This window comes from Sturnira hondurensis, unplaced genomic scaffold (genome assembly GCF_014824575.4).
Source record: "Sturnira hondurensis isolate 20B ecotype Veracruz unplaced genomic scaffold, ASM1482457v3 Scaffold0014854, whole genome shotgun sequence".
Taxonomy (NCBI): Eukaryota; Metazoa; Chordata; class Mammalia; order Chiroptera; family Phyllostomidae; genus Sturnira; species Sturnira hondurensis.
The window spans coordinates 11,099,791-11,121,138 of NW_028087485.1; the positions used below are offsets into that span (position 1 = coordinate 11,099,791).

The 21,348-nt window shown below is 40.0% G+C and overlaps 1 protein-coding gene across 4 annotated transcripts in view; it reads left to right on the plus strand.

Moving 5' to 3' along the window:
• ARMH3 (armadillo like helical domain containing 3) overlaps positions 1-21,348 on the plus strand; it is a 186,606-nt gene that overhangs the window by 156,610 nt on the left and 8,648 nt on the right. For 3 of the 4 annotated variants that reach the window (XM_037064084.1, XM_037064085.1, XM_037064086.1), the window contains exon 24: positions 98-176. The exons of the other annotated variant lie outside the window; for it this stretch is intronic. In XM_037064084.1, the coding sequence (XP_036919979.1) occupies positions 98-176 (79 nt within the window). The remainder of the gene's footprint in view (positions 1-97; positions 177-21,348) is intronic. 4 annotated transcript variants of the gene reach the window in all.

Here is a 21,348-nt window from a genome sequence, read left to right on the forward strand (position 1 = left end):
TCCCATGCTCTAAACCAGAGAGTACGCAATACTTTTTTAAACTCATTTATCCTTTTCTTACATCTGGTGCTATCTTAATGTTAATTCTTTGTTTCAGAGCCATCATCAACCACTTTAACCCCAAAATCGAGTCCTATGCTGCTGTGAATCACATATCCCAGTTGTCAGAGGAACAGGTAAGCCATTACTCTTCCTGGAGTAACCCTCCCCAGTGGCTAGAGTCGAGTGAGTTGCCCTCTGTCTGGTAGCAGAAGGACCTTGTGACAGGGCTTCTAGCAGGAGTGGCAAAAGCCAGGCTGCTAAGAGGAATTAGTAAGGGCTTTATTGATAATACTTTAAATAGTAATGGCTTCCATTTTTGTGCCAAATGAGAGGTTTGTTTAATTATATAGAAGATATGTAAAGGAAATTTTGGAGAATTCTTATTTTAGAGTGGGTGATAAAGCATTTCTGTTTTTTTATTTTAGGCAGAGAGTCATTTTGATTTTTGAAAGTAAGAAATGAAAACTTAGAAATGGATGAAACTGCCAATTAAAAAACCCCAGAGTTCAGCTTAATTTCATGCTGTTTACTTGTCAAAACATGAGCCCTCATTTGGGCAGATTTTCTTTAGTAATTGAGTTCTGTTTGCCTTGAGAAATTATTTCTGAGCAGGTGTTTCTATGTTGTGGACCAAGTTGGAGATGCAGATAATATTGTGTGTGTGTGTGTGTTTTTCCTGAGTCTGGCCTGATTTCCCTATCTCCCAAAGTGCCTGCACTCAGCTCTGTGTTATATAAAAGTAGAGATGGGACTTGAGCGCATGGCATGGGCTTGAACTTGATGTTTCAGAATGAGACTCTTGAGTCCTATTTTTAAAAGCACAAAATGAGGCATACTAGTCACACAATCTCCTTTCTTTCTGCTTTATTCTTTTTAAAAAATCCTCACCCAAGGATATGTGTATTATTTGTTTTATTTTGTTTTAGAGAGATGGAGGGTTAGGGGGGAGAGGAAGAAAGAGAAACATTGATGTGAGAGAGAAACATTGATCAGTTGTCTCCTGTGTGCACCCCAACCAGGATCAAACCCACAACCTAGTTATGTACCCTGACCGGGACTGAACCCACAACGTTTTGGTATACAGAACAGTGCTCCCACCATCCGAGCCAGCCAGCCAGGGCTCTTCGCACTTTATCCGTGAGTTGGAGGGCCAGGGTATTCATGAGGTGAGAGTCCAGGTATATAGGCTCCAAGCTAATTTTTAACAGCCCACATATGCTCTGCACTGCCTTTTTCGTTAGTGTGTCAGTATAACCCTTCTATGAGCCTCTTGCTAACAGGGCCAGCCAACTATGGCTCAACATGCCTTCCAGTGTTCCCAAAAGCTGTTCTACTCTCCCAGTGAGGCACCAAGCAAGCCTTTTTCCTAACAGACAAGCTTCTCAGTATTCCCACCAGTGGCTCTTTCCTCAGCCAGATGGATAGGATTCTATTAGTATATCAGTTGTTCCTTTGACATAATTGTTCTCTTTTGTGAGGCCACCTGCGAGAATCCATTCACTTATTTAAACTGCCATTATAAATGGCTTCATTTTCTTTTTTTCTGTTCTGCCTATTGGAGCAGCCCTGAGTCCTCTTCTTTGATACCACTGCTCTCTGTGAGGTGCTTCGAAATGCTACTTTTTTTCTGATGGACCAATTCAGATCAATTTTACTATGCCATTTTTATACAAAAGGATTCAGCATCTTCTATGTTGTTCAGTGAGAAAAAGGGTGACTTTCCTACCACAGCGAGCTCTGGTTAGTCTAAATAAAAGCTTTATTTTAAAAAAAAAAGACACATTTTCCCTGTCAGCCACGTGCAGTATTCATCCCCCAGCAGCTTGGGAAGGTCAGGCTGAAATTCTTCTACAGCAGCCACAGACCAATAATAAAAATTCATTCTGGCGCATGAGGCAATCTGGAAGAGAGTGATTAGCAAGCACATGTCCTCACCCTCCTCCACCTTCTTTCAAAGTTAAATGAAGTGATGAAAGTGCTTCTCAAAAAGAGTCCACAAACCAGAGATGAGGCAGTTTCTACAGAGAGGGAGAGTACATCGTTCTCTTTGAGAATGGGGAAGGGATAACAGCTCTCTAAGATTGATTTAGTCAATAAATAATTACAGGCCTACTGCATATAAGGTGCGGTGCTAAGGAGTGGGGATTGGTGGTGAGCAGTCGGAGGGTAGTGCTTATTCTCATGCAGGTTTTGTGTACTCGTTCCCTCTCTTAACAATCCTTTGCACTTGGGGAGTGGGGGAAGGGTGGTGATACTATTCTGGGACCCTTTGCAAAACTGCTCTCAAAATAGTTGTTGCTGACTTTGAAGGGTGCTGCATGACAGCTTAGGGTACACTTGATTTTATTCTCAGCACTATCAGATTGGAAGTATTTACTGCCTTGTTAATCTCCAACATGTGTTCGAGTACTTCTCTCCCTTCACTTATGAACATCAGTGCTAATATCACTTAATGTTAAGTATGTTCACAGCTTCCCAAAGAGCTGGCTTGGAGATGCAGTAGGGCCCTGCAGTTGTTAGTGGCAAACTAAGTAGAAAGAAAAAGTTAGAAATTTAATCCCCAAGTAGATTCTAATGGACTCCTAGAATAAAACCTAAATACCATGAATAGGCAAGTAACTAGAATTTATAGCACCTAGTAAATAGTGACGAGAGAGGGTTCTTTGCTAGATCTGCCTGCCCAGCCTGGCATTTTTTCTAGCAAGAGATTTGTTGAGTTTTTGAGTTCTGACAACCCCTAGACACATTCCATCCTCTGTGTGAGGCATTTCAAGGTGATGCTTGTAAATCCATTATTGTTTATTAAACCAAGTCCATTCTCTCACATGGGTTTTTCTTTTTCAGTTGTCTAGAAGATAGATGACATTTTTCTGTTACTTCTCATTGGCTTCATGGAGGGCAGAGCTTTTTAATCAGTTACTACCCTCAGCATGACTGAATGGTTTTGCATTTTCTAATGTAACAAACTGCATACATTTTTTAAAAGATTTTATACATTTTTAGAGAAAGGGGAAGGGAAGAGGAGAGGGAGAGCAACATTGATTGGTTGCCTCATTCACACCCCCAGCCAGGGACCTGGCCCACAGCCCAGGTGTGTGCCCTGACTGGGAGTCAAACCTGCCACCCTTCAGTTTGTGGGCGATGCCCAACCCACTGAAGCACACCAGCCAGGGCTGCGTGCATGTTTATATTGTACACACAGGTGTCATTTGTCTGAGGTTGATAGTGAAACTTATTCATGTTGACTCCTTTTTTATGTGATAAAATACATGTAAATTTACCATTTTGAACATTTTTATTGTACAGTTCAATGGCATTAAGTACACTCACATTTTGTGCAACCATCACCACTGTCCATCTCCAGAACTTTTTCATCTTCCCAACCCTAAATCCTATACCTGTTAAACATTAACTACCCATTTCTTCTCCCCCTCCAGCCCCTCGTAACTGCTGTTATACTTTCTGTCTCTATGTAGTTGACCATGCTAGGTGGCCCATATAAGTGGAATCATGTAATATTTGTCCTTTTGTATCTGGTTTATTTCACTTAGCATAATGTCTTTGAGGTTCAACCAAGTTGAAGCATATACCAGAATTTCATTCCTCTTCAAGACTGAATAATATTGCGTTATTCATGCAATATATTGCATTATATATATATCACTCTTTTATTGTTTATGCTATTGCAGTTGTCCCTACTTTTTCTCCCTTTGCCCACCTCCACCCAGCCCCACCTCTGCCCCTCTCTCAGTCAATCCCCGTATCATCATTTTTGTCCATGGTCATGCAGAAATGTTCTTTGACTAATCCCTTCACCATCTTTCATTCAGGCCCCACTGCCTCCCAGCAGCTGTCAGTCTGTGCATTGCATCTATACTTCTGTTTCTATTTTGTTTACTAGTGTATTGTGTTTGTTAGATTCCACATATAAGTGAGATCATGTGGTATTTGTCTTCCACTGACTGGCTTATTTCACTTAGCATTATAACCTCCAGGTCCATCCATACTATCACAAAAGGTAAGAGGTTCCTTTTTTCATTGCTGTATAGTACTCCACTGTGTAATGTACCACAGCTTTTTATATCCACTCACCTACCGATGGACACTTAGACTGTTTCTAAGTATTGGTTATAGTAAAGAGCACTGCTATGAACTTAGGGGTGCATATATTTTCTTGTAATGGTGTTTCAGGATTCTTAGGATATATTCCCAGAAGTGGAATCACTGGGTCAAAGGGGAGTTCTATTTTTATTTTTTTTGGAAACTCCATACTGTTCTCCACAATGGTTGTACCAGTTTGCATTCCCACTACCAGTGCCCAAGGGTTCCCTTTTCTCCACATCCTTGTCAGCACTTGTTGTTTGTTGAGTTATTGATGGTAGCTATTCTGAAAGGTGTGAGATGGTATCTCATTATGGATTTAATTTGCATTTCTCTGATGATTAGTGATATTGGACAGTTTTTCATATGTCTATTGGCCATCTGTATGTCCTCTTTGGAGAAGAGGGTATTCAAGTCCTTTACCCGTTTTTTGATTGGATCGTTTGTCTTCCTAGTGTTGAGTTGTATTAGTTTTTTGTATATTTTGGAGATTAACCCCTTACCAGATATGTCATTGGCGAATATGTTCTCCAGTACAGCAGGTTTTCTTCCCATCCTGCTGATGGCTTCTTTAGCTGTGCAAAAGCTTTTTAATTTGTTGTAGTATCATTTGTTTTTTTTTTCCTCCTTTGTTTCCCTTCCCTAGGAGATATATCTGCAAAAATATTGCTACGTGAGACATCTAAGATTTTACTGCCCATGTTTTCTTCCAGGATTTTTATGGTTTCGTGGCTTCTGTTTAAGTCTTTTTTTCTCTTTTTAGTTCATTCTTTTGTGTGGTGTAAACTGGTGGTCTAGTTCATTTTTTCACATGTACCAGTGTAGTTTTCCCAACGCCATTTATTGAAGAGACTATCTCATATATAGCACATTTTGTTCATTCATTCGTCTATCAGTGGACATTTAGGTTGTTTTCACCTTTTGGCTGTTGTGAAGACATCAGTGCACTAACAGCTGTTTGAGTCCCTGCTTTCAGTTCTTTTGTATGTATGTTCAGGAATGAATTGCTGGATCAAATTGTAATTCTGTGTTTAAGTTTTTGAGAAGCTACCATACTGTTTCCTACAGTGGTTGTGCCATTTTATACCCCAGTGGGACGCGAATAAGAGGAGAGTCCTAGTTTGGGGGGCAAATAATGTTAAGGGCTCTGGGTGGCACCCACTGCTTGGGAACATCTAGATGAAAGCCCAAGAAGATTTTAAGAGAAATATTCGAAGAGTGTCAAGGTTTATGAAAATGGAACCTGATATTTCAGCTTTCGAATTGTTGGCCCTTCAGTGCTAATAAATGCTTAACGACTGGTAGAGGGGGTGAATGGTGGGAAGGGGGCTGATTTGTAGAGTTGTGTGTGAATGCCCCCACCACGGGTACCAGTGTGAAGCAGAGTGGCTCTTGCATTGCTTGAAAATGAAACACTCAGCTGTCACAGGCCAGGTGTGCATGACCCAGCTGTAGCGTACCACTGGTGGTTGGGGAAGACAACGAGAAGGGGGCTGAAAAGCTGTGAGTTGGGGCTTTCTGAGTAGGAGGTGAGTATGGTTCACTTTCCCCATGGCAGCCACCTATATAAAGTTCTCCCCCAGGCAACTGAGGCCTCTGAGCAGCCCTCTGTGATAGCCGCTGTGATGTTTTCTCATGCTAGAACAGGACCTTAACTGTGATGCAAGATGGCCTTGGCAGAGACATATGCTGGAGAGCTGAGATTTCAGACTCCCACAGTAGCCATAACTCAGTTTCCTGTACTTGGCATTGTATTTGTCTACAACAGCCTATGGTTTTACACAGCTTTCTCAGTAAGCCTGAGTGATGGTTGCTGTGGGAACTCTAACTGAGTGCGGGCATATGACACAGGGCCAGCTGTCTGACCCGGCCTTCCTGGGTGACTTTGCTTAGAATCTGGCATTTCAGTTGACCTGTTGGGCAGAAAAAAAGTTTGACGTGAGTTCTTTAGTCATGGATCCACTAAAGCAGGAAAGACACAGAGTCAGAGCCAGAGGGGTTCTCATTTCCCTACAAGCCGCTTAACCTCAGAAATCAATTTTATGTTACATTGGGCATCTTGAGAAGGTACACATAAGAGCTGATTATGTGCCACTTAGGATGGCCATTCTCTTACTTGGACCAGAAGGTAAGCTACGAGAAATAGGGAAGAAACTATCGTGCATTTTAAAAGGATACAAATAGGTGAAAGGAACAACTAGTAGTTATTGAGCTAGGCGCTTTTACTTAGCTTATTGACTTAATTCTTACATCAACTATTTGAAATAGGTGCCATTATCCTCATTTTATAGATTAGGAGAGTAAAGAGACCGAGAGTTTGTCCAAGGGTACACAGCTATTAATGGTAAAGCCGTATGTGAACCCAGGTTTGTTTGAAACCAGAGTCTGAGCTTCTTCCATTTCATCAGGCTGAGGGGTGTCTGACAACCTGAGCTTGCCAGTTATCCTGGAGGAGAAGGCTGGCCAGGGAGAGGAGAGTGAAGGTGACAGGGCTCACTCCTGGGGAAGTTCCCAGTTTGGAAAGGGCCCATTCAGCTGAGGAAAGGAAGTGCTGACCAGGGGCCTGGGGAGGCTGCCTGCCAGCGGGGCAGGGATGTCCACACAGAGGCTCCTGGCACAAGGCGACCACTTTACATGTGAGGGCAGAGCCTCTACCCCAGCGTGTCAGGGTCACTAATGAGAAATAAAACTTTCCCACATTCCAAAGGAACATGGCGATCTTTTCAAAGTTCGTTTTTATTTCTTTTAATAGATGATATATTTATGTGAGTCAAAATCTAAAAGGCTGCACACTGCATTTTAATCATTTTTTCAAAGACAACTATTTATTCTAGGAAAATCAAAATCAAACAGCAACAAAAAGTACTGAGTCACCACCTAACATCTGTTTACACTCCATCGTAAAACATGAAGAATGTAGGACTCAGGAAGCCCTTGCTCCCTCCTCATTCGCCCAGTTATAATTAGTAATATCATTGTTTTCACATTTTTCTAGTGATTGTTTTTATAACAGTAAATAATTTAATACTTTTGGCTTTGGCCAAGGAGCTCAGTTGGTTAGGGCATCATCCCCATACGCCAAGGCTGTGGGTTTGACCCCTGATCAGGGCACATATGCAAGTCAACCAGTGAATGAATAAATAAGGGGGACAACAAATAGCTCTCTCCCCTGCCATTGCTCCCTCCCTTCCTCTCTCTCTAAAAATTAATACATACAATTAAAAAAACAATTTAATACTTTTATTTACACATCCTCCTGATCCCACTTTAATTTGGGACTCTCCTACTCCAGGGGGTTCCAGTTTCCCACCCAAACCTGACTCACCCCAGTTACTTTCGTTGTTTCTTAGATTCTACTTTTTCTAATTTCTTGGATATATTTTTACTTTTTATGGGTGAATACCTGACCTAATATAAATGAATTTTGTACAATGAATACATAATCGATAGGCTCTTTTTTCTGTCTACATATTTGAAAAACTATTTATTTTTCCCAATAAAGTATTCAAATAAATATGAGATTTTATATTTAATTAAAAACTTACTCTCACCACTCTGAATGCATTGCTCTACTGTTACATCCAACTATGATGTCATTTTGCTTCTTTTATTTTTATTTTTTAATTGGATTTATAGAGGTGCCTTTGGTTAGCAAAACTATATAGGTCTCAGGTATGCAATTCTATAACACATCATCTGTATATTGTATTGTGTGAAGAGCTTTGCATAATTTTTTAAAATTCTTATCCAAGGATATGCTTTACTAATTTGAGAGAGAAAAAAACACCAATTTGAGAGAGAAACATCAGTTGGTTACCTCCCACCAACACCCCAATATGTCCCCTGACTGGGAATTGAAGCCACAACCTTTTGGTGCATGGAGTTGCTCCCCAACCAACTTAGCTACTCAGCCAGGGCAGAATTTTAATTATTTTTAAAGTAGTAGTTCCATTTTGTTTTTAAAAGGCAAAATGAAGACTCTTAAAATTAATGTCCCAGAGCCAAGCTAGATGAACGCTGAGGTCGCTGGTGAAGAGCTCAGCTTATTATTGTTCTCTGCCTCTGTCAGCATTTTTCTCCAACTAAGCACAAATTTTGAAATGCCTGTCACATAAACTGTCGGTCTTCCTCGGTCAGGCTCCATTGCCCAGTGAAGCATCATTGGCAGTGCATAGGAGGGATAGCGTTGCAGTTTACAGGAATTCCAGGAGTTACCAGCTTTTCAAAAGGTTCCAGGAGACAGAAGCCCTTGCTTTCCTCGTTTCACCTAAGAAAGATCCTTTATCTAGTTATTAGATGAGAGTGTTCAGATAGGACTTCCTTCTTCAGTTTGATTTTTAGCCACCTCCTTCCTTCCAAACAGATCTCTGGGAACTTTTGTTTTATTTCCACCAAGACCTCTTCCTGAGGAGGTAGCTTAAAACGGCAAGGATGCTCAGAAAAACATGGTTTGCCTCTGTGGTAACATCGGAGACCAGAAGTGTTGCTATGCAGATGTGTTACCTCTGTCATGGCTGTGACGATTAGAAATGTTTTTGCTAACTGCCGTAACAGCACTTTGACCTTTCACAGTGATCCTGCTCAAAGGAAGTTGGCAATCTTAAAATGACCTAGCCAGCTAGAAGGGAAGCCGGATAGCCCACAAATGAGACTTCTGGGAAAGAACTCTTGTCTGTTAGGGAGGGATATCCAGTGCAGCTAGGTGGGGAGGCAGGGACCCCATGCCGAACTAGCAGTCAATAAAGGTACACAGACCACATTTTCTCTTTCCTTCCTTGAGACATGATACGTTTCCAGGAAAAGAAACCTCAGGTGGGGAGAACAGAGACGACTGCATTTCGGTTCGAGCTGGGCAGAGAGCTCCACACTGCTGCCCCCGAAATAAACCATGAGAAAGAGAGGGCCTAGTGTGATATTAGTGTATTGTGTTCCCCATCCCTTATTACCTTGGCTGCCTCTTACCGTGATTTCATTCCTTGCTTGTGCAGGGTGAGGGTCCGGGCATGCTGGATCTGTAATTAGTGCAAAGAAAGGCTTCACAAGGGGTGTCTAGGGCTTCAGCCAAATAAAGTCAGAGAGGTGGAGCAACTGCCCAGGGAAATTAACGAAAGTCACTGTCACCACTCCTTTAACCAGCTGATGGCCTCTCACTAATCACCCACGGTGAGGTTCGTTACCTGGTCCCCCCTGCTGAAGGGCAGAGCCAGTCTGTCAGATCAATAAATCTTAGGGCAGTGGAGAGCCCTTTGGTAACAGGCTCGAAAGACATGGCTGGACTGGGAGAGCTGGCCAACTTAAATCAGTTCTGAAACCGTTGTGTTTAATCCTGAAGTATATTAGATGAAAGTAGGAAAGGAAGAAAATTTTCTGCATGTTATGTGCAGGGTGTCTGTATAGAGGAGATAGTTAAAAGTATTTTCTTTTTTTAGCCTAGAAGATTTGTGTCCATCTTTTAGATCCTTGTTTCTTTTTTTTTAACTTTTTTAAAAAAGATTTTATTTATTTATCTTTAGAGGGGAAGGGAAGGAGAGAAGTATCAATGTATGGTGGCCTCTCGTGAGTCCCCTGCTGGGAACTGGCCTGCAACCCAGGCATGTACCCTGACTGGGAATCAAACCACAATCGTGTGGTTCACAGGCCCGCACTCAATCCACTGAGCTAAGCCAGCCAGGGCTAGATCCTTGTTTCTAAACAATTATATTGAATAATTGTGCCTGGAGAAATATGCAGGTTATCTTGGACAGAAAGTCACTGAGAGCACCCAGTGGAGGGAGGGATGCTCATTCTATGAGGTCTATGATTTTCTTCTCAGGTTGCTGCTATTTATTCTAATTCCTGTGCTATTGGCTTGTTTCTTTCCTTCCTCCTTTTCTTTTCTTTTCTTTTCTTTTCTTTTCTTTTCTTTTCTTTTCTTTTCTTTTCTTCTTTCCAGTTTGAGCTAAAGTGTTATGAAAAATAACCAATTCTTGCTTCCCAGGGAATCTCTCAGAATCTGCTTTGATCTAAGAATTCTCTGCTTCTGGGTGTCCTTGGTTAGTACAATAAGACAAAGACTAATGGGTGCCCTAACTTCAAGTTCCCCATATTTTATTACTTCTTTTCTGTGCTAAAGTACAGGAATATCTGCTTTGCACCAAGCCAGGGGCCATCAAAATACAAAAATCAAACTGGCCCATCCTTGAGGACTTCACAGTGTAAGAATCAGGTTTCAGCACTTTCTTGTGTAGACCTTTGGCTGTGTGCTTCCTCTAGACCTCCCTCAGCGATGTGTTTGGCACGCTTGCAGTCGCCCCACCTGCCCTTTACAAGTCTAAGGAGGACAAGTCAACCTTCCTGCTCTTGCATTCTGGTGAAATACTGCCTCATTGTACACCCATCAAAGGTTGGCTAATGACCCTTAATTTGGAGTAAATTTCCACATGAGCCATGATCATCTCATACCTCTCATCCCTGCCTCAGTTTCATAGAAAAGGCAAAAGCAGAATCTTCACTAGATGTCCATAATGTGTGTGTAAGTCCCAAAGCTTGGCAAATCGATTGAGTATGTCAGAAAGTGCAGGTAAATGTACCCACTTAAAAAAAAATCTCATGTGGCTAGTGCCCAGCTCAAAATTATTCTAAACACTGTTGATTGCCACCCAGAGTCCATTTAATTTGTCAGGAAAAATGCCAGGGGTGGAGGAATGCAGTGGAGGAGTACGATGAGGGGAATCCTTGGTGTTGGTGAAATACTAGGAAGTACTAGCTTAGAGTGGGTGGTATATCAGTCTGAGTGCTCCTGGTCTCAACCAAGAATGGAATAGTAAGACCAAAAACAGATAAGCTTACTGCCATGCTGTACTTTTTTTTTGACTAGTCATGATATATTGGACTTATTTTTTATTTAACTTTATTGAGATATAATTAACATATAATAAAGTATATTTATGTAACCACTACTACCACCACCACACACACAAAAAAAAGACTGGTAAGATTTTATTGGAATTGCATTAACTTTATTGATCAACTTGGAGGAGAATTGACACTAATAATATTTTTTCAAGTTCATGATCATAACCTGTTTATTTACACCTTTTAACTTTTCTCATTCATGTTTTTTATACTTTGATTTTATCTTTTTAATTAGATTTATTGGGGTGACATTGGTTAATAAGATGACACTGGTCTCAAGTGCACGTTTCTATCACACATGATCTGCAGCAGTGTGCTGTGTGCCCTATTGCAGCGCCCAAAGTCAGATCATCTGCCATCACCATGTTTGGCCCCACCCTAAAGGAGACGCACCTCAACAGCAAGCAGACAATCCAGGTAAAGATGGGCAGAGGACCTGATCACACAGCTCTCCCAAGAAGGCATATAAATGACAAAGAAATGGCAAGAGATGATAGGAAAAGATGGTAACCACCGTACTGTTGTCTGTGTCTGAGTTTCAGTTTTATACCCCACGTGTGAGTGAAATTACATGGTGCTTAGCTTTTTCTGAGTGATTTATTTCACTTAGCAAAATATTCTCTAGGTCCATCCACATTGTCACAAATGGTAGCATTTCACCTTTTCTTATGGCCAAGTAGTATTCTACTGTATATATATATGTACCACATCTTTATCCATCCATCCATCGAAGGACACTTTGGTTGTTTCCATGTCTTGGCCTCCATGACTAATGATGCAGTGAACATAAGGGAGCATATATCTTTGTGAATAAATGTTTTCAAATTTGGGGGGTAGATACCCAGAAGAGGGGTTGCTGGACCATATGATAACTCTGTTCTGAATTTGTGGAGGAACTGCCATAGTGTTTTCCACAGAGGCTGTACAGGTTCACCACCAGCAGCGAATGAGGGTTCCTTTCTCTCCAAAACCTTTCCAACACTTGTTATTACCTGTCTTGTTGATCATAGCCATTCTGACAGGTGTGAAGTGATATCTTATTGTAGTTTTTAAATTTTTTTTAAATTTTTATTGTATATTTTTCATTATCATTTAGTCCCCTATACCCTCTCCCCTCTGGGGTCACCACACCATTGTCCATGTCACCTTTTTCCTTTCTGCTCATTCCTCCACCCCTCACCTCGCCACCCCTTAGCTGTCATCCTGCTCTCTGAGTCTGCTGATTTGCATTTTCCTAGTAGCTAGTAAAATTGAGCATCTTTTCACATCTCTTCATATGTATGTCTTCTTGGGAGAAGTGTATGATGAGATTTTCTGCCCTTTTTAAATAGGATTGTTTGTTTGTTTGGTGTTGAGTTGTGTGAGTTCTTTATATATTGGGTTGGCCTAAAAGTCCATTTAGTTTTTTCCATAAAATAAAAGTGACAGTTTTCATTTCACCAATAACTTTATTGATTTAGATATTTTGAGTATGTCAGCTATCTCCCGCTCTTGGCTTCTAGTGCAGGGGTCCCTAACCCCTGCACCATGGATCAGTATCCCTCCATCTGTGGCCTGTTAGGAACTGGGCCACATAGCAGGAAGTGAGCAACGGGCATTCAGCCCATTGCGAACGAAACTTCATCTGTGTTTATAGCCACTCCCTGTCACTTACTGCCTGAGTTCCACCTCCTGTCAGATCAGCATGGTGTTAGATTCTCATGGGAGCATGATCCCTACTGTGAACTGAACATGCAAGGGATCTAGGTCGCATGCTCTTTTTGAGAATCTGTTGCCTGATGATCTGAGACAGGGCTGAGGCGGTGATGCCAGTGCTAGGGAGCGGCTGCAAATACAGATTATCATTAGCAGAGAGGTTTGACTGCAGAGACGAATTGCTTGCAGACTCATATCATAACCCTATCAGTGAGTAGCAAGTGACAATTAAACTGCCTCTGGTAGCAGGCTTTTGTTCCATCCCTAAATATTTCATTTTTGTATTACATAAATGTTTTTTACATTTTATCTTTGAATTTTATTTATTTATTTATTTCTAAAGACTTTATTTATTTATTGTTAGAGAGAGAGGAAGGGAAGGAGAAAGAGAGGAAGAGAAAGATCAACATGTGGTTGCCTCTCATGTGCCCCCAGCAGGGACCCGGCTGCAGCCCAGGCATGCGCCCTGACTGGGAATTGAACCAGTGACCCTTAGGTTTGCAGGTCGGCACTCAATCCACTGAGCCATACCAGCCAGGGCTATATTTTTATTTTTAGAGAGAGAGGGGAAGGGAGGGAGAAAAAGAGGAAGAAAAACATAGATGTACGAGAGAAGCAGTGACCTGTTAGCTCTCATACACCCCCAACTGGGGACCTGGCCCACAACCCAGGCCTGTGCCCTGACTGGTAAACCAACACCTCTTTGGTTAGCAGGCCAGCACTCAATCCACTGAACCACACCAGCAAGGACTATAAATGGTATTTTTAAATTTTAATTTCCAATTGTTTTTCACTAGCATACAGAAATATAATTATTTTTAAATTGACCTTTCCCTCTGCAACTTTAATAAATTTATTTATTCTTTTTTGGAGAGTCTTTAGAATTATTTCTGCTTGCAACCATATTGCATACAAATAAATTTAGTTTTACTGCTTTCTTTAAAATCTGTAAGCCTTTAATTTATTTATTTATTTAATCCTCACCCATGGACATGCTATTGCTTTTAGAAAGAGGGGAAGGAGGGAAGGAGTAAGAGAGATGCAACTCCAACTGGACCCACAACCTAAGGGGCAGGACACTACCTCAGCCAGGGCTGTAAACATTTGGTTTCTTTTTCTTTTCTTACTGCACTGGCTAAGGCCTCCAGTACAATATTGCAGTGGTTAAAAGTAAACATCTTGCCAGATCTGCAGGAGAAAACATTTGGTCTCTCATCATTAAGTGTGTTAGCTGTAAGTTTTAATAGATTCCCTTTATGAGGTCGAGGAACTTCCTTTCTATTCCAAGTTTGCTGAGAGTTTTAATTATAAATGAATATTTAATTTTCTCAGTGCTTTTTCTGTGTATATTGAGATGATCATATGGATTTTGCTTTTATTCTGTTACTGTGGTGACTGAATTTTAAATATCCAACCATACATTCCTGGGATAAACCCCTCTTGATTACGATACAGTATTTAGTTTATATAGTACAGAATTTGAACTGCTAATGTTTCATTGATTATTTTTGTGTCACTGTTTGTGAGGGATATGACTTCATAGTTTAGTTTCCTTGTGATGTCTTTGCCTGGTTTGGGTAGTGGAGTTATTCTGCTCTATAAAATGAGTTGGGGGATATTTCTTTCTTCTTTTAAAGAAAAAAAAAGTTTGTGAAGGATTGGTAGTAGTTCTTGGTTAACGATTAATAGAATTTACCAGTGAAGGAATCTGGACCTACAGTTTCCTTTGTGAGAAGTGTTTTTTACACAACATTTTATTATGAGAAATTTCAAACATACAGTAAAGTTGAAAAATATATGTGAATACCAATATAACCACCACCTAGTTCTGTCATTTACATTTTACTATACCATATAATTTGATCCATAAGATGGCTCTGAATCAATCCAAGTTATTTTTATATATTTCACAATAAATTGCATTTATTACTATACTTCTGTGGGCAGTATTTTAATTAGTAATTTAATTTCTTAAATCGACTTAGGGAGAATCAGATTTTTCTACTTGTTCTTTTTTTTAAATCCGTAATAATTTTATTTTTAAATTTTATTCTATTATAGTTTGCATTCAATATTATTTCATACTAGTTTCAGGTGTACAGCATAGCAGTTAGACAATCATATATTTTACAGAATGTTCCCCCAATATTTTTAGTACCCACCTGGCACCATACATAGTTATTACAATGTTATTGACTGTATTCCCTGTGCTGTACTTTACATCCCCATGACTGTTTTGTAATGACCAATTTGTACTTCTTAATTCCTTCAATCTTTTTTACCCCATGTCCCATTCCATCTCCCCTGTGGCTACCATCAGTCTGTTCTCTGTATTTATGAGTCTATTTCAATTTTTGTTTATTTCGTTCTTTGGATTCCACATATAAGTGAAATCACATGGTATTTGTCTTTCTCTGACTAACTTATTTCACTTAGCATAATACCCTTTAGATCCATCCATGTTTTGATTACTATATAGCCTTTTATAGTTTGATATCAGGTGGTGTGATACCTCCAATTTTGTTTATCTTTCTCAAGGTTGCTGGGACTATTTGGCTCCTCATGGTTTTCTATACATTTTTTGATTATTCTAGTTCTGTGAAATACAGCATTGGTATTTTAATAGGAATTGTGTCAAATCTGTAGATTGCTTTGGGTAGTACGGACGCTCTCATGATGCTTGTTCTTCTTGGCCATGAGCGCAGAATATGCTTCCATTTCTTTGGGTCTTCTTCGGTGTCTTATAGTTTTCTGAGTACAGGCCTTTTACCTCCTTGCTTAAATTTATTCCTAAGTATTTTTTTATGTAATGTAAATGGAATTGTTTTCTTAGTTTCCCTCTCTGATACTTTATTATTGGTGTACAAAAATGCAACCAATTTATGAATATTTATTTTGTATCTTGCTACTTGGCTGAATTTATCAATTCTCATAGTTTTTGGTGGAATCTTTAGGGTTCTTTATATACAGTATTATGTCATCTGCAAATAATGGCAGTTTTACTTCTTCCTTTCCAGTTTGGATGCCTTTTATTTCCTCTTTTCGTCTGATTACCATGGCTAGTACTTCCAGGTTTTCTAGTGGTTCTTGAGCCTTAAACTATAGTTTGTGTCTTTGAGAAAGTTCATTCTTAGAGGTTGTTGAATTCATTGGCATAAGTCACACAGAATATTCTCTCTTTTTCCTTTAAATGCCTATAGGATTTATCATTCATGATCTAGGTAATGTGTGTTTTCTGTTTTGTTTCTAATCAATCTGGCTAGAGGTTTATCAATTTTATTAATCTTTTCAAAGAATCAGCTTTTTGTTTCATTAATTTTCTTTTGTTTTTCTGTTTCTATTTTATTGATTTATATAATTATCTTTGTTACTTCCTCTGTTTGCTTTGTTTTAATTTGCTCTTTTTTTCTCATTTTTTTAAGATGGTAACTTAGTTCATTGATTTTAACTCTTCTTTGCTAATATAAAAATTTAGAGCTATAAAATTTCCATGTTAACAACATCCTACAAATTTTGGTATGCTGTGCTTTCATTTTCACTCAGTTCAGAAATATTTTCTCATTTATTTAGAAGTATATTGTTTTGTTTTCAGTATTTGGGGATTTTCCAGATAAATTTTTGTTACTAATTTCTTTTTTTTTTAAATTAATTTATTTATTTTTGAGAGAGGGGAAGGGAGGGAGAAAGAGAGGGAGAGAAATATCAATGTGTGGTTGCCTCTCAAGTGGCCCCCACTGGGGGCCTGGCCTGCAACCAAGCCATGTGCCCTGACTGGGAATTGAACTGGTAGCCCACACTCAATCCACTGAGCTGCATCAGCCAGGGCTGTTACTAATTTCTTATTTAATTCCCTGGTAGTTTGAAAGTATACGCCATGTGATTTCAGTTTTTATCGAGATTTGTTTTATGGCCCAGCATATAGTCTTGTCTTGTTGAATGTTCTATATGCATTTCAAAAGACTATATATTCTGTTGAGTAGAATTTTTTATATATTTGCCTCTAGATAAAGTTGGCTGGTAATGTTGTTTAAATCGTCTATATATACTGATTTTCTGTCTACTTGTTCTATCAGTTACTGAAAGAAACCTGCAACTGTAATAGACTTTTTTGTTTCTTCTTTCAGTTTTGTCACTTTTGATTCATTCAGGATTTTAAAGCTGTGTTACTAGGTGTACATATGTATAGAGTTGTGTTATTAATGAACTGGCCCCTTTATCATTATAAAATTTCATTCTTTATTCCTGATAATATTCCTTGTTTTGAAGTTTCCTTTGTCAGATATTAGTATAAGAAATCTACCTTTTTTCAGTGTTTATATAACATTTTAATCTCTTTTTATTTTCAACAAATCTGTCCTTATATTTTACATAGATTTCTTTTTGATAGCCCATAGTTGAGTTGTGATTTAATATGTAGTTTAACAATCTCTGCCTATTAATTAGTGTTACATTTAATTTATCAGTATGGCTAAGTTAAAATCTGCCATCTTGCTTTTTCTTTTTAATTTCTCCCATCTGTTCTTCATTCATTTTTTTTTCTGCCTTCTTTTGGATTAACTGAATATTTTTAGTACTTCATTTTATGTTCACTGTTGACTTTTTAGCTATACCTCTTCATTTTTTTTTTTAGTGTTTGCTCTAGGGCTTACAATATGCACCTTTAAACTGATCACAGTGTACCTTTGAGATAATGTTCTATGGCTTCATATAACATGTAATCACCTTGCAATAGTTTATTTCCATCTGCCCCCTCCTGTCCTTTGTTCTAGTGTTGTCATACAGTTTTCCTCAATGTTTATTATAAGTTTCACAGTACATTTTTGTTCTTTTTTGCTTTAAAGAGTTTATTATCTTCTTTCCTTGGTTTTACTTTTGGAAAACTGTCTGGCAGTAGCTATCCCACCCTGATGTCAGACGGCTTTGTCTTGTGCCTGAAAAACTGCTCAGTCTCAGATCTCTGTTGGACTGAATTCCAGCAGAATAAGAATTAGGGGACACTAAGGAAAAGAATGTGACCTGACAGCAAACTTGTGTTCATTACCTTCTCAGTTTGGCCTGACACCTGCAGTATAACCTATCTGAGGAGAGTCTTTCAGTCTGTCACCAGCCACTCCCAGTCCAGGCAACATGTATGGCCTCTCTGCCAGGCTGGCAAATGAGCATAAAACCACAAGATACCAACAGAGAAACTTACTCAGACTTCTTTTGGATAGGAAATAAATGTGGACTGCAACAAGACATTTGCAATGGGATGTCATGGAAAAGAGACTGTGGAGTCAGAATCCTGGGTTCAGATTTTTGCATCATTATTTACTAGTTATATGCTCTTGACCTGTCTGAGCTTTAGTTTCTTTATCTGTAAAATAGTCATCATCATCATCATATTTTCTAACAATATTATGAAGATTAGGGATGGTACAGAAAATAAACATAAAAATATAGTGTCCAGCAACTAAAAGGTGCCAAATCAATGAAGGCTGTTGATATGGAAACAAAGGAAAATGGAAAGAGAGTATTTGATGAATCCCAGTAAGATGAATCAGGTGGTTAAAATGGTGGCCAGGAGGGTTCAGAGTCATCACTCATATTTGAGGACAGTGACATGGAAGGCAGCTGTACCTCTTTTTTTGGCAGTGTTACCATAGCGATAAAACTATAAAAATAATAGTTCAGCGAGGAGCCTTTGAAATCACCTATCTGATTCCTAATCCATAGCCCTGTTTTCACATAAGAAGGAAAAGATGTCTAGAAAGGTTGTAAACTACCCAAAGACACAAAGCTGGAATTAGAAACGAGTTTTCTTACTTCCAGTCCAGTGCTCTTCCTATACTGTCAGCCCGTTCTCACTTGGGGCAGCACGTTCCTGAGTTTACAGGTTAAACTTGGTTTCTCAGAGAACAACCATTCGAGCAATTCAAACTCACTCCCAGCAAGTGAGAGGTTGGTCTATGGGGAGCTAGAAAGGGAACCTGGTAAAGCAGTTTGATGTTTGACCTTCAGTGATTTCTGGGTCCTCTGAGCTCCGGGGATTGTGAGCTTCCACCAGTGGCAGGTGAAGACTGCTCCGCCCTGGGGTAGCTGATATAAACCACTGGCAAAACTCATGATTGGCAAAATCAGTTTAGGTTTCTATTTTAATTACTTAAGACCCATTTAGAAACTTGAAATTCAGAGGTCTTTAATTAATTGGGCTTCTTTGATCACATCTATCAGGTGATCTCTAGGCTTGGGTGGGCTCTAAAAGGATTCACTGAATCCCTTCTACAGTGAGTGCTCATACCTCAGGGCCAACTTTCCATTTTCCAAAAGACACTGTGACTGCTCTGTTCCCACTTCCAGGCTGTTCCACTTGAACTCAGCCAAATCTCTAATCATAGAAGAAATTCATCTCTGGATGATTGGAAACATATAGTAGTTAAAAGGAAGAAAGAAGGTGGAGGATTTTAAGAGGATTTTTCATGGTAATAGCCATCTGTTTCTCCCACTGGCCTTTGGCATCTGATCTGCTTCAGATATATTTTCACCAGTTAGAGATTATGGCTTTTGGCCCCATTTCTTCCACAAATCAGGAAAGGAGAGCTTGAGAGATCAGGCTCTGAAACCGTAAGCAAGAGCATCATCACAAGACATAAGTCTAGACATCGCCTTTGCCTGTGTCTCCCATCAGTGAGAGGGAGCTGAGCTGCTACTGCTTATTCTGATGATGGAGAAAATGACGACAGATTTCATTCCATAGAAAGTTGTTGGGAAACGAAGTTCACCCCTGACAGTGATTCCAGATTTGGGACAAACCTGTCCTTATGCCACAGAACCAAGAAGGTCTGGCTAACAGGTTTGCTCTCTATGCCACCCCTCTAAACTCTTTATCACTGTAGCATAATGTCTTGTTTCTACGAGGAGTGGTGCTCGCCTGGCCAGTGTGGCTCAGCTGATTGGGTGTCATCCCATAAAGTGGAAAGTCATTGGTTCAATATCCAGCCAGGGCCCATGCCTAGGATGCAGGTTCCATCCTTGGTCAAGGCACAAACAAGAGGCAACTGATCAGTGTGGCTCATATCAATGTTTCTTCCCCTCTCTTTCTCCCTCCCCTCCCCTCTCTCAAAAAATATAAAATAAAATAATCCTGATGTCTCTGGTCTTAAGTGTGATTATTGCCTCATTGAGGACACAGTACCTGGGAGGGAGGAAGGAAAGGAGTGCTGCGCACAAAGTAGTCTTTCAGTGATGGTCAATGGCTAATGGGACAGCCAGAGAGGAGAAGGTGGTCCAAGTAGCTGCAGGCAGTTTTTATGGTAAGTGCAAACTGAGGTCTCTCTCTCCTTGTCCTTGGAGGACAGTGGAAATCAGATACACCTTTTCTCGGCCAGGAAGACTGAAACCTTTTTCTTTCTACTACTTGGGGAACTTGCTGAAACTCAAAGGATGATAACTTTTCCCCTAAAAATGAGAATGGCCTACTCAGGGCATTAGGGCTGGAATGCTCCATTTTGGCAAGAGACTGAACAGAAATTGGAGCTCTGATCTTTCATTTTCTCTGAAAGGACCTAATCTAATCTCCCACCGTCCTCTACTTTCTCTAAACGAGACCTTTCCCAGCACTGGTTTGGGTTTTCCAATGAGAAGCAGCCCTCTTGTCTTCCAGAAGCAATAAAGGTTTATCCTTAACCTTGTAATTTCACCAGTCTAAGGACAGGCTCTCAGAGGTGTTCTTAGAACTAAGTGACTTCACTTAGTGATCACGTGTTGGACTGCTTGGAAGGGAAGTTCTGGTGAGACAGAAGCAAAACACCAATTTTTCTTCCTCCTAATCTCTACTTATTCTTCCAAATTCAGTACTAGTTAAAGCTGAACAAGGAACACTGCAAAGATGTTTCCAAGGAAAGACCTTGGTGCATCACTGTGGGATTTGGTTGCGTCTGGACCCTGAAAAAAGTTTCAACCAGTAGCTAGTAATTTTCAAGATAACATTGTTAAGGCCATGGCTCTAGAGTCAGCCTGCCTGGACTCATATCCTAGCTTCACCATGCACTCACTAGCAGGCTGGAGCTGGGTGAGCCTCACTGTACTTACTCATCTGCAAAATGGGGGTGATAATACTAATGTTTATCATACAGGGCTGGTAGTGAGGATTAAATAAGGTAATGTATATAAAGTACCAAGCATATTGCTTGACACACAGAAAGCGCTTTATAACCTTAGCTGTTATTATTATTATCCCTTTCATTTTAATATGTCTCCATGAATTGCTGCTTTTTAGGACCTGAAAGTCCATCACCTGTTATAAATAAGTAGTTGCTGCCTTCCTTGACTGTCTGGAAGAGACCTGTCCTCTACAGGCTTACCAGTGAGGGATTCACTGTGGAGGGAAGAACTCACTGTGGGAAGAACTCACTGAGGGAAGAACACGCTGTGTTGAGGTTTATACATTAGCAGGTGTAGATGGCCAGGGTGGCAGGCCCTCTTCTGGAGAAACAAGCATGCCGCTACTATCCGTTTCCTCACTGAAACTGGGGCACAGCTTGATTCTCAGGGTTCGGAAGAAAGAGACCCAGTGTTACATTATAGATTTTCCACAAGGCCCCACGGAGTCCTAAGAAACAGTAAACATCCAACATG